Source organism: Lactuca virosa, chromosome 9 (assembly GCF_052849685.1).
Source record: "Lactuca virosa cultivar CGN04683 chromosome 9, Lactuca_virosa_CGN04683_v6, whole genome shotgun sequence".
NCBI classification, from domain to species: Eukaryota; Viridiplantae; Streptophyta; class Magnoliopsida; order Asterales; family Asteraceae; genus Lactuca; species Lactuca virosa.
In genome coordinates, this window is record NC_136434.1 from 37,134,050 (window position 1) to 37,148,707 (window position 14,658).

Here is a 14,658-nt window from a genome sequence, read left to right on the forward strand (position 1 = left end):
ATCTTGTATTGTCATTATGTCATATTATCATATTGAAATCTGATTGAATGATTCACAATGTTGGATGAAATCAATGAATGATTTTGAAATAGATTATTAGAAACAGAAATTAAATTATGAGATTATGTATATTGTATAATTATTTATCAGAAATTTGAAATTCAGACACCATGGTGTTTAAAAAATCAAATTATGTTTATTGTTTGTAAACTTGTAGAGATGGAGTCTAAACAACCATCCGGTAGTCAAAAACGTAAAAAAAAAAAAAAAAAAAAAAAAAAAAAAAAAAGAAAAAAAAAACTAGATGAAGAAAAGAGAAAGGCTATGCTAGTACTCTAGATAAGTTTATCCATAGACAACCTATTGAAGAGCATGTTGAAGAGCACATTGAAGAGCACATTAAAGAGCACATTGAAGAGCATGTTGAAGAGCAAGAGCATATAGAAGTAAAAGAGGTAGAAGAGCAAGAGCCCGTTAAAGAGCTTGTTGATATATATATGATCCAAGAAGCTGGGAAAAACTTAATTCTGAGGAAATTAAACTTTTGGTCCAGAAAGGTCCTAAAAGAGATAATAGTATTATGCATGGTCCCTACGATAAATATGGTAGCCGGTTTTCTGCAGCTTTATATACAAGAACTTTACCAAATTTGGAGAAGTGTGATAGAGAATGGCTAGTATATTCGAAAGAGCTAGACAGGGTATTTTGTTTCTATTGTAAAGTGTTTAGAAAAGGGATTTCAAAAGGTAAATTGGATGGTGAAGGTTATGCAGATTGGCACCATGTTACCACTAGGGTTAAAGAACACGAAATTTCATTGGATCATCTTACAAATAGGAATAAGTGGTTTGATATGCGTAAAAGATTGAACTTGAATGAAACAATTGATAAAGTTCAATACGAACAATTCAAGAAAGAAAGAGATTACTGGAAACAAGTCCTTTTGAGAATCATTGCAGTAGTGAAGTTTCTTGCTAAACATAATTTAGCATTTTGTGGATCCAATGAAAAGTTGTATCAAAAAGGTAACTATAAATTGTAATTTTTTTGTTCTAATTCCACCAAATATCTTTTTGTTAATTATTATGACTGATTTCACTTCTTATTTGTTAATTGTATTTAATTGGTAACGGAAATTTTTTGGGTGTCATTGAAATGTTTGAAGAATTTGACCCGGTTATCAAAGAGCATGTGCGGCGGATCACAAGTGATGGGCTTCATGTGCATTATCTTGGCCATTTAATCCAAAACGAACTAATATCTTTGCTAGCTCAAGAAATTAAAAAAGAATTTATCAAGAAGATAAAGGAAGCAAAGTATTACTCAATCATACTTGATTGTACTCCCGATTCAAGTCACCAGGAACAGATGACTATAATAGTGAGGTATTTAACGTTATCATATAATTATGTTACTGTTGAGGAGTCCTTTTTAGGTTTTTTGAATGTTGATGATACCTCTGGAAAAGGACTATTTGATATTACACTTGAGGAGTTAAAGTCTCTTGGTCTTGAAATTGATGATATGCGTGGTCAAGGCTATGATAATGGAGCAAACATGAAAGGAAAACATCAAGGAGTGCAAAAGAGATTTTTAGATATAAATCCTAGAGTATTTTACACTCCTTGTGGTTGCCATTTTCTTAATCTAACATTATGTGATATGGCTAACAAGTGTGTTAAAGGAAAGAACTTTTTTGGATTCATTCAACGCATTTATACTATCTTTGCAAATTCTACTAAGAGGTGGGAAGTTTTGAAAGATAATGTTAAAGCTTGGAGTCTTAAGTCATTGTGTCAAACTCGTTGGGAAAGCCGAGTTGAAAGTGTAAAGGCTATTAAACTTCAACTTATGTATGTACGGGAAGCTTTACTTCAAGTTGGAGAAAAATATAATGATGTTGCAATTGCAAGTGAAGCAACTTCACTAGCAGAAAAAGAACTTGGTGACTTTGAATTTTTGGTATCAACTGTTATATGGTATGAAGTACTAAACCATGTGAATATTGTGAGTAAGAAGTTACAATCAAAGGATATGCATCTTGATAATGTTATTACAGAAATAAACAAATTGATTGGGTATTTCAAGGATTATAGAGAAACTGGTTTTTCAAAAGTGATTGTTGAAGCTAAGGAGATTGATATTGAAATGGGTATTGATCCAATATTTCCACAAAAGTGTTTGATTGAAAGGAAAAAAAAGGTTTGAATAGAGTTCAACTAGTGAAGAAGTTTCATTTACACCTGAAGAGAATTTTAGAGTCAATTATTTTTTATTCATTGTTGATCAAGCTATTTCTTCTCTTGAGACAAGATTTGAACAATTCAAAGAGTATGACAAAGTATTTGGTTTTTTATTTCCACATAATTTGAGGGGTGTAACGCCCGTAGATCCGGACTAGTCAATTTAGAGATAAGAGAGGTCAAAAACGACTTTTCGATAAAAGATTATTTAGAATAAATAATCTTAACCAAGTTGTAGAATACGTCTCAAGGTTTCCGTACATATAAAGAACGCCGAAATCCGAGTTATAACGAAGAAGTTATGACCCGTCGAAGTTTTACGACAGAACCGGCACGACACCAGGAGACGTAAATAGTGAATTTATGATAGAGCGACTTTTAGCCTTAGCGATCTAAACGAAAGTCGTATAAAACGTTAAACCGAGAACATACAAAAAAAGTACGCCCAAATCTGACTTCGTATGAGGAAGTTATGAATTTTCTAAGATTTGACATAGCAGTGCACGACCCGAAACTCGAATTTTAGATCGAGCGGTTTTTGGCCTACGCGACCTAAAGGAGAATTGAAGATCTCATTAATAGGAACTCAACGGTAAAAAGACAGACGAAAACGGAGTCCATATGTAGAAGTTATGAATTTTACGCGGACATTTAACAGTATAATCTCCTCAAACTGTTAAATTTAAGATCGGTCGAGAACTAGCCGACGGAGTCAAAATGAAAGTTGTAGATCTTATTTTTACCTACGCGTGGATATAAAGAATGTCAAAAACGGAGGTCGTATGTGAAAGTTACGGATTTTAGAAGTCGGAAGTGTGTTGTGCGAAAATGGGTGATGTGGCACAATCTTGGTCATTGCTTTCTCCCCAAGTCTTGCCACTAGATGGTGACATGTGGCGCCAAGTTCAGCCATTTTCACCCTATAAATAGAACCTTTCCCACCCTCATTTTTTCACACATTTCCCATTCTTTCTTCTCTTTACTCTCTCTCTCTCTCTCTAGAACCTTTCTCTAGCCCCGAAACCCCCCGAAAAGCCTAGGGAACCTCCCTAGCACGAGGCGGAAGCCCCGGAGTGCTCGACGGCTCCGAGAAGAAGAGCTTTTCGGCTCAGGAACGCTCCTCCAAGCAAAGCCCGGTTTTCTATAAAACCCGCTGTAAGTGAGCTACGCCTACGCTATTTTTAATATATCGTTTATTTAATTATAGTAGCGTTATTAGGAACTTATAATAAGTATTTGGGCTATTATTATGGGTTATATAAGTATTGTTTACGCTTATATAATAGTAATAATAGCTAGACTATTAATTAGTCTCGGCGAATAATAGACTAAACTCTAGTGGTACTAATACTAGGTTTCGTCGAAGGAAATTATTTTTAAGAAGCGAAGCGCTGTCTGAGTTCGGATTCACCACCTTTTCAAGTGAGTGCATAGTTACTTTCATCTTACACATAGATATGAAGTATTTTAAATAAATTACGTGTTATGTGTGCATATTATCTGTATACTTGCTATCTATGCTGGATGAACGATTTTATACATGTTTTAAATGATTTAAACTGTATATATATATATATATATATATATATATATATATATATATATCTACGAGAATATGTTGGGTAAAACATGGGTAGATGGAATAGATGGAATATGAGTTGGATGATGAGTTGAGAGGTGTTATAGACCACGAGGTAAGTGTGAGAAGTGGACGATGTGAGAAGCCTTTCCCAAATGATGGCCTCGTCATCTAGCAGAGTATGGATGACAACCACGGACTATTCTAGACAGTCCAGTGGAACACTGGCAGGCTCGCAACCTGTAGGTGTTGTGAACGATGTGTTCACCGGTGTACTCTAAAAACCCATTGACATGTATTGCGAGTGGACTCTCGAAAACGATACTGTCAATAAACGAGATAACCCTAGCAGCTGTGCTCGAAGGACAATACTGGTAGTTGCGCCTCACATAGAATGTCACAATTCTGGCAGCTGCGCCTAAGTGATAGAACTAGCAGCTGTGCTTGACAGCTGTGTAATTGACAACGATGGACTTCGTGCCGATTCCTTAGGATGATCCTTAGGAATGAATGAACGAGGAATAATTGATTCTTAGGGTAGATCTTTAAGAGTAAAGAAGATAATGGGGATGGGTAATTGGGTTGATTGTTTGATGTTTAAACATAATAATTATATTATTGTGGGTTGAAAACCCTATGTACTCACCAGGTTTCCCAACCTGACCCACTCAGTTTATTTGTATCACAGGTGTCGATATGAAGTTACATTACACTGAGAGATTTAAAAGAGATGTAGATCACTAGTGTAAATGAATGTAAGTTCTGTTTATGCTTATGTTTCTGTATTAACGATGACATCCCAAATGTTTTAAAATGAATAAAAATACATTTCTTCGGAAATTCTTTGATAACGTATTTATCATGTTTTTCTAGGAACAAATTCCGCAAGATTTTTATTAAAAGAAGTACTCTGATTTTTATAAAGCATAAACAAAATCGGTCTTTTCTGGCCGTGAAAATGGGGATGTCACAGTTGGTATCAGAGCATTAGTTTAAGCGAACTAGGAATATGGATTTATTTTGTAGACTTAAACTTAGAATGCTAAGCGATGATTGTGAGATGTGAGCACTAGCTTATTTAGGAAAGTATGCCTACTATGCTTTATGTGCTAAATGATTTATGCCTCATATGTTGTTATTTGTTCGGATCTATGGTCTGTTGCCGACCGGATCTGGAAACCTTATGTGTTTAGGATTCTAAACGTACGACTACGATATTAGAACTAACATGTAAACGTTTCGGAGTGATAAGGACGATTTAAACGACTATCCTAAATAAAGATCTAGATTCACCTTATTCGGTTTATAGATCAAAATGGCAAGAACCCGCAGTAGAGTCGGGAATGCTAATGGGAGCAGAAACCAACCCCCAGTGATTGAGCAAATACCGGTTGTGGTAGCCGCTGCTGAGCCAATAAGCATGGCCGGAGTACAAGCGATGATCCAAATGATGTTGGATCGTCAGATGGAGGAAACAAGGCGTTTACTTCAACAAAATCGAGAGGAACTTACGGTGCCTATTGAACAGCTCGAGCTCAGTGATGGGCAGTCAGAAGGAGGGAACTACAGTGGGACGGTTGGTCGAGCCGACCCACCGATGACGAAACAATCAGGATGGAGGAAATGACGGACGTAGATGCAAGTACAAGGATTTCATGGCATCAAAACCCCCAAGTCTTTCTGGAAGCCCAACACCGGTGGAAGTTATGGATTGGATCTCCGAGATGGAGACAATGTTTGCGAGTTGCGAGTGTAGCAACAAACAGAAGACCACTCTCGCGATCCCTCTGTTAAAGTCTGGAGTACTGAGCTGGTGGAAGCTACTAGCTAACACGATGCCCAAGGGAGAAGCAAGCAAGATGTCTTGGAAAGATTTCGTGGTGCAACTGAAAATGCAGTACTGCTCTGAGCAGGATCTCCTAGAGATCAACAATGAGTTTCAAAATCTGAAGAAGGGAAGGATGAGTGTCACTGAGTATGCTGCAAGTTTTACGGAGAAGATGAAGCTTGTTCCTTACCTAGTTCCAACTGAGCTCTCCAAAGTCAACAAGTTTGCCCATGGATTACCAGTGGACTTTGGTCCAATGGTCAAGCAAGCAACCACTTTGAAAGCTGCCATCTGGGCAGCCAGGAATGTTGAGACTCGGATTAGGGAAAAGGGTCTGGAGAAAGCTGAAGTTGGCGAGAAGAGGAAGTTTGAAGGATCTTCAAGGTCCAACAAGAAGACCAAATTCCTGAAGTCTGGAGGAGGAAGAGGAAGTGAAGCAAGATGGTGCCAGAAGTGCAAAAAGAAACACTCTGGAACATGCGGTGAAAAGGTGACTTGTTTCAAGTGTGGAAAGCATGGGCATTACGCCAACGAGTGTACATTCAACAAAAGGGTATGTTACACATGTAACTAGGAAGGTCACTTCAAGCAAGACTGCCCAAAGAGAGAAGGGGCTACAAAGCCAAATGTGCCGCCAAAGCCAAAGGCGAGAGCATTTCAAATGATCCTTGACGAAGCAGATAACAATGCAAGGATTCAGGAGTGAAGGCTTAATATCCAAAGATCGAGTTATGAAGTAACCAAGGGATAGTATCGTATAATGTAACCTGTTAGAGGCATAGTATAGGGTGAACTCGAACACCTATGTAATAGTTTCAAGAAATAATAAAGCCTTCGTTTTGTTATCTGGTGTGTTAAATTGTTATGTGATTTTCTAGTATGGTGACTTGGGGACTGCGAGACAATACTTGGGACGAGTATGAGTAGGTGTGAAAGGTAGTAGATGCATATACTACCGGAAGCACAGGACTCACGCTTGGATCAGGGAAAGTCACAAGGTTACCGAGAAGCTAGTAGTTGATTCCGTTGTGTTCAGGTATGCCATTACCATTGTTTCGGTAATGACTAAGAAGATGATTGTTATTCCGACCCTAGTGTTCATATCAAATCAAGTCCGACTATGATGATTATGTTACGAGGTTCAGAGAACCAAGTTCGATGTAGCATCTGACTTAAGCCGGAAGATTGAAATGAAAGATAATCAAAGCGATCAGTACAGGTATCACGACAGTTGCTTGTAGCTAGAAATGCTACCTTTTAAGATGTGATAAGAACATGAAGGAAGGTATAGTCTGTTCCGGAATTTGACTCTAAAAGACCTGAGTCTAAGCATTGCAACATACGATGAGAGGTCATTAGAACATGACCTATCGGTCTATTATGATAATCGAAGGAAGAAACTTATCTCAAGTTTGTTAAATAAGGAGTCTCCAATAAAGATCGAGATCGTGACATGAAGATCATGATTGGAAGTCTAACATAAGATAGAGAGCGGATGCAAGATCGAGCACCGCCTGTAGTCAAGGAGTCTAAGAGTTAGATACTCGTTCGAAGAAACATCAAAGTTATGACTTAGGATGAAGAGATAACGTATGGAGTCATCATGTGAGCCCTGTTTCGTTGATGATTCTGGGACGTAATCATCCTAAGGGGGAGATAATTGTAACGCCCGTAGATCCGGGCTAGTCAATTTAGAGATAATAGGGGTCGAAAACGACTTTTCGACAAAAGATTATTTAGAATAAATAATCTTAACCAAGTTGTAGAAGTTATGAATTTTACGCGGACATTTAACAGTATAATCTCCTCAAACTGTTAAATTTAAGATCGGTCGAGAATTAGCCGACGGAGTCAAAATGAAAGTTGTAGATCTTATTTTTACCTACGCGTGGATATAAAGAACGTCAAAAACGGAGGTCGTATGTGAAAGTTATGGATTTTAGAAGTCGGAAGTGTGCTGTGCGAAAATGGGTGATGTGGCACAATCTTGGCCATTGCTTTCTCCCCAAGTCTTGTCACTAGATGGTGACATGTGGCGCCAAGTTCAGCCATTTTCACCCTATAAATAGAACCTCTCCCACCCTCATTTTCTTCACACATTTCCCATTCTTTCTTCTCTTTACTCTCTCTCTCTCTCTAGAACCTCTCTCTAGCCCCGAAACCCCCCGAAAAGCCTAGGGAACCTCCCTAGCACGAGGCGGAAGCCCCGAAGTGCTCGACGGCTCTGAGAAGAAGAGCTTTTCGGCTCGGGAACGCTGCTCCAAGCAAAGTCCGGTTTTCTATAAAACCCGCTGTAAGTGAGCTACGCCTACGCTATTTTTAATATATCGTTTATTTAATTATAGTAGCGTTATTAGGAACTTATAATAAGTACTTGGGCTATTATTATGGGTTATATAAGTATTGTTTAACGCTTATATAATAGTAATAATAGCTAGACTATTAATTAGTCTCGGCGAATAATAGACTAAACTCTAGTGGTAATAATACTAGGTTTCATCGAAGGAAATTATTTTTAAGAAGCGAAGCGCTGTCTGAGTTCGGATTCACCACCTTTTCAAGTGAGTGCATAGTTACTTTCATCTTACACATAGATATGAAGTATTTTAAATAAATTACGTGCTATGTGTGCATATTATCTGTATACTTGCTATCTATGCTGGATGAACGATTTTATACATGTTTTAAATGATTTAAACTGTATATATATATATATATATATATATATATATATATATATATATATATATATATATCTACGAGAATATGTTGGGTAAAACATGGGTAGATGGAATAGATGGAATATGAGTTGGATGATGAGTTAAGAGGTGTTATAGACCACGAGGTAAGTGTGAGAGGTGGACGATGTGAGAAGCCTTTCCCAAATGATGGCCTCGTCATCTAGCAGAGTATGGATGACAACCACAGACTATTCTAGACAGTCCAGTGGAACACTGGCAGGCTCGCAACCTGTAGGTGTTGTGAACGATGTGTTCACCGGTGTACTCTAAAAACCCATTGACATGTATTGCGAGTGGACTCTCGAAAACGATATTGTCAATAAACGAGATAACCCTAGCAGCTGTGCTCGAAGGACAATACTGGTAGTTGCGCCTCACATAGAATGTCACAATTCTGGCAGCTGCGCCTAAGTGATAGAACTAGCAGTTGTGCTTGACAGCTGTGTCATTGACAACGATGGACTTCGTGCCGATTCCTTAGGATGATCCTTAGGAATGAATGAACGATGAATAATTGATTCTTAGGGTAGATCCTTAAGAGTAAAGAAGATAATGGGGATGAGTAATTGGGTTGATTGTTTGATGTTTAAACATAATAATTATATTATTATGGGTTGAAAACCCTATGTACTCACCAGGTTTTCCAACCTGACCCACTCAGTTTATTTGTATCACAGGTGTCGATATGAAGTTACATTACACTGAGAGATTTAAAAGAGATGTAGATCACTAGTGTAAATGAATGTAAGTTCTGTTTATGCTTATGTTTCTGTATTAACGATGACATCCCAAATGTTTTAAAATGAATAAAAATACATTTCTTCGGAAATTCTTTGATAACGTATTTATCATGTTTTTCTGGGAACAAATTCCGCAAGATTTTTATTAAAAGAAGTACTCTGATTTTTATAAAGCATAAACAAAATCGGTCTTTTCTGGCCGTGAAAATGGGGATGTCACAAGGGGAATTGAAGATAAAGATCTTAAGTCGTATTATCATCGTCTTGAAAAAGCACTCAAGTTTGAAGAAAGATCAGATATTGATGCCGAGGAACTTTATACGGAGTTGAAATTATTTGAGACATTGGAAACCAATGAATTTAGCAACCCTATAGATGTTTTGAAGTTTTTGAAAGAACTTGATTATTTCCCAGATGCAAGCATTGCATATAGAATATTGTTGACTATTCCAGTAACGGTTGCATCTGCAGAAATGTGTTTTTCGAAATTGAAGTTTGTAAAATCTTACTGGCGCTCCACAATGACACAAGAAAGACTTAACGGTTTGGCAATGATATCTATCGAGAACGAAATCTTAGAGAGTATAGACTATGAAGAGTTGATCAACCAATTTGCAATCAAGAATGCTAGGAGAGCTTCACGGATCGTCGGTTAGCTGTTACGATATGTAGTTACTCATTAAAATACTATGATTTTGCTTTGTTTATTGCTATAAAGTTTATCGTCATTTTAATAAATAAAAAAATTAGTTTATGTAATTTAATTCGTTACACGTTAAGGCCTAAGGGCCTTTTTTATCCACCTCGTCCTGGGCATTTGAATCCTCAGAACCGGCCATGAAAATCGATAGGAAACCTTGAAATAAGTACCAAAATCAAAATGAAAACTTAAAATAAATACCAAAACTGATAAGTGTTTCAATATTGGACTAAACAAGGTAAAAATCAAAAAGTTGATGACCATTCTATAATTAATGAACTTTTACTTGTGAAAATAATAAATTAAAAATAATAAAAGCCCACTAAACCCCAAATAGTTATGATATATATACAAGTAAGTTCAAATATGTCCCCTTGTTAATATTAATAATAATAACAAAATATTTCATGATATAAAAAATAATTAATTAAAATAATAAAAAAAGTAAAAACTTAAGTCAAGAAAATTACATAAATAAAAATAAAATTAGGTTATGTAGTTATTTTCTTCCCATCCATCACAGAATGAAAATTACAAGATGGAAGGAGGAATGGTCCATTCCATTCCATAAGGCAAACCAAATGTATTTTGTTTATTCCTATGGAAAGAATCATTCCATTCTTTATCTGATTCCATCTAACCAAACAAGGGTGGTCTTCATTACCTCAAAATATTAAATTAGTCTCAGTTAAAGGGTGGTCTTCATTGCCACTATATATAATGTGGTCAACGCCGGGGGATCCTCTTTGCATGCAAAACTCAGAACACGAAATGCACCTCTTCACATTTCATTAAGGCTATCTAAAATTACGCCTTTAGCCCTCTGGTCAAGTTGATGACAAAATTACCCCCATAGATTTCCTATCACAGTCAAACTCAAGGGTGCCAATCCTATGTTCCAGTTTATTCCAAACTTCAGAACAAACCTGCACTTTGTACACAGATAAAAAAAAAATAAAGAAAAACATGATGTTAGTAAATATATAGGACAAATGGATAACCATCACAAAATTGCTTCCATGACTCCGATAATCTCCGATCCAATTTCGTTAACCAAATTTTCAGCGAAAAAAACATCATGATCAGACTATAAATAAATGCATTCTCTGTACACGCATTAGATTACCTCAAGGTAAGTGTTTCATTTCAGTTCGAATCATTCACCTAAAATAGAAAAAACTGATAAAATGCATTTCAATGATAACCGATAAAATGCATAAAAAAGCATGAATATTACATCAATCATCGTTCCGATTAAGAGAAAATTTGAATCAATTTAGATGGATTTTAGGATGTAGAGAGAGTGATCGAGTACCTTCCTTTCGCTTTTTCTGTTCCCTGTTCTCCCTGGGAAAAAACCACCTATTGGAAAGTGAGATTGAGCGTGAAGTCGTGAAGGAGGAAAAAATATTCCAGACATCACAATCATGATATTCTACATCAAAATAAAATATAAAACTTTGTCTATAGAAGAAAATGAAGTGATGTATTCAATAAAAACGCTTTGTTGTGGCAGGTCAATTTATTTATTTTTGTAAGTTAACTTTTGACGATTGTATTCATAAAAATGAGGTATTGTTATATTTGTTGATAGATAAATATACAAGGTCGATATCACTAACTGAATTGCTAGTGAAGTAAACACAAAAGTTTAGAAAGTTGATACGATAAAAATGAAATTGTACAAAGTTCAAAGCCGATCAAAAGAACATTTTATAAAGTTGATGGGTGGTAATTATAGGAAAATCACATGGTTCTAAAAGGTGCACCAAGGAATGTCATGGCGTGAAGCGTGGTGTAACCGCTACGAAAACGTCCAAGGCGGGTTTGTTAAGTATGACGCCTAAATAACGTGTCAAGACATGTATTATCGTATTATGAGGCAAGTTTTTTTCAAGACGTGAGTTTTTGAGTTTTTTTGTTTATGTTCTTTTTTCTGATCAAGCTTAAATAATTGAGTTTTTGTTAACTTTTGATATTAAACGATAATATAACACTTTTAAAAACTTGATATATTTGATATAATTTTATAATTTATCTTTTTTAATGTATATAAAATTATCACGCCATAAAAAACGTCATAGGTCGTCATGGCTTAGGCTTGACCTTGCCTCCAAGTCCACGCTCCACGTCATTTATAAACTTGAAAAATCATATTATATATATACTATGAAGATTAAACACGAAACTTTAGAAAATAACGTGTGAAAGTGACATTTTAAAAAATTCGGAGTTAGGAGGATCAATGTGATATTTTACAGAGTACATAAGTGGAAAATGTTATTTTACAAAGTAAACAGATGGAAAATATCGTTGTTCAAATTTTAGGGTTGAAAATAACATTTTGCAAAGTACAGGTGTTATCATTTAAAAATATTTTAAAAAATATAAGGTGAAAAATGTCAGTTTCGAAAGTTTAGGATGGAAATCGTTGGTGGAATTGCCTTTTGATATATAGAATAATATCAACCTTTTGGATTTTAGGAAAATAATTTATTGATTTAACTGGGGATATAATTCGATTTTTTTAATTTGCATCAAATATTTAAAAAAAAAAATTATATATATATATATATATATATATATATATATATATATATATATCAAGGTTGCAAAAATCGTTCGACGGTAGCTCGGCGGTGGACTGGGGTCAAGGGATTAATCGGTTAGGTGAGGATTAATCGAGAAATTAATCGGAGACCATTAATTATTAAAAAATTAATAAATATAGCATTAATCCTAAGAATATAACATTATATATAACATTAATAAATATAAAATTATATCAATTAAAAATTAATAAATATAACATTATAACATGAAACTATGATTACAAAAAACTCATTTGATCCTTAATACATCACATCTAAATAACTAACTACTGCATTATGAATGTTAGGGAACAAGAACAGTTTTAGAAGCTTTCTTTCTTGTTCTTTCTCTTGGCTTCTTTGGTTGATTCGTTTCAAAGACCTGGAATTGGACACTAACCTTCAATTGGAACCTTAACACATTAAAAACAAATTAACACATTAACAATGAACCAAACATTATCAATCAAATTAACAGTGAACAGGGTGGATAACTCAAATTACAAAACAACTTAATAGTTAATTAAACAAGGTGAAGTGGTTGGAGGAGAACTCAAATCGTAAAATTAAACAAGCAGAAGTGGAGAATTAAACAAGTCGTTGCATGTTCCTTCCAATTAATCCTCCCTATAATCACTAATCATTCAATTAAACAAGGAATGTGAATCAAATTTCACTGAGACAAAATATCAAATAGTTGGTGTGCACCTGTTGTGATGGATTCAATTACAATACAAACATCAATTCATTTACACTACCCCGTTACAATACCTGATGTATCCATGAACACGGGTTCCATTACAATTTGCATCATGGATTGAAGAACTAACCTGCATCACAGATTCAAGGGGGTTGTGACAATCGAGACACATACCTCACACCTCAGACGAAGAACGAATTGATAAGTGACTTGATAATCGAGACACAGACCTCAGACGGTGAATCGGAGTTCCAATTTCCGCCTTCGATCTAGCAGAAAACAGAATCACAGATGGAATGAGTTTGAATTGAATGTGAATCGGAGTTCCCGTGGAATTAAAGATGAATCGCAGTTCCCGTGAGTTTTCGAATTTACCTCAGATGTCCCAATTTCCGACTTTGAATTGAAGGTGAATCGGAATTGTTGCGTCGTCGGAGAAGATGAGTCCACAGCTTGGAGAAGAAAGCAGTCGACGATTTAATGTTTCGAGCGATTTCAATTCGTATGAAAGCAATCGGATTCCCATGCTTCACCATCGGCATCCCACATCGATGGAGTTGTGAAAAAAAATTAAGGTTACAAGTTTGGCATCCCACATCGCTAGTGGGACAAAAAATGAAGGCAGACATATCTTATAAAAGGAGACTTAGGTTCCTTTACAAAATCAAACCCAAATGCTCGGTGAGCTAACTGGTTCTTTTGAGCCCATGGTTAGTTGGACCGATTTTTACCGATATTGACTAAGGCCGATTATTTTACCCTCTAACCCTTATTCGTAAGCGGTGAGAGGCCGCCAAGCGCCTAGTCGCCGATTAATCGGCCGCCTAGGCCGATATTTACAACCATGATATATATATATATATATATATATATATATATATATATATATATATATATATATATATATATATATATATATATATTGCAAAATAAAAAAATCACCGTTTTTTTCGAAATATCAGTAAAATATTCTAATAGAATATTATAATGTAAATAATTAAATCGAATTTTTAGAATGTTACAATATTCTAATATTCTACTAAATTTGATAAATATGTTAAAATGTTCTAATATTCTACTTGAATTGTCAGATTTGTTAGAATATTCTAATATTCTATTAGAATTTTTTAAATATTTATAGTTTAATATTCTAGTAGAATATTCTAACATTCTAAAAATTCGATTTCAATATTTATAGTATAATATTCTATTAGAATTTTTCATGTATATTTTGAAAAAAATGGTAATTTTTTTATTTCTTTTATTTTATATATCTTTTTTGGATAAAATAAATGACGAAAATAATATTCAAAAAAAATTCAAAAATTTTCATTTATTTTGCGTTTTAAAAATATTTTTTTATCTCCAAAATGAATGGCTAGGATTGTGTCTCCATGTCTCACAAAATATGATAGTCTCACATTAACCTAACCATATATATATATATATATATATATATATATATATATATATATATATATATATATATATATATATAGGGGACGGTTCACTTGAGATTCAAAAAAAAATAGACAT

The 14,658-nt window shown here is 35.0% G+C and overlaps 1 protein-coding gene across 1 annotated transcript; it reads left to right on the forward strand.

The window, feature by feature from the left end:
- Positions 1-580: 580 nt before the first annotated feature.
- On the forward strand, positions 581-9,787 carry LOC145139133 (uncharacterized). The gene is made up of 4 exons (XM_079073064.1): positions 581-1,025; positions 1,166-2,202; positions 2,292-2,341; positions 9,355-9,787. Exons 1-4 carry the CDS (start codon positions 581-583, stop codon positions 9,785-9,787), a joined length of 1,965 nt encoding a protein of 654 aa, XP_078929190.1.
- The last annotated feature ends 4,871 nt before the right edge of the window (positions 9,788-14,658 follow it).

Bases quoted from the DNA above. Each gene is read 5' to 3' on its own strand.
- LOC145139133 (XM_079073064.1), top strand. From the start codon at position 581: ATGCATGGTCCCTACGATAAATATGGTAGCCGGTTTTCTGCAGCTTTA. The intron at 1,026-1,165 runs GTAACTATAAAT...AAATGTTTGAAG, and splicing joins TGAAAAGTTGTATCAAAAAG to AATTTGACCCGGTTATCAAA. The intron at 2,203-2,291 runs GTTTGAATAGAG...TTGTTGATCAAG, and splicing joins TGATTGAAAGGAAAAAAAAG to CTATTTCTTCTCTTGAGACA.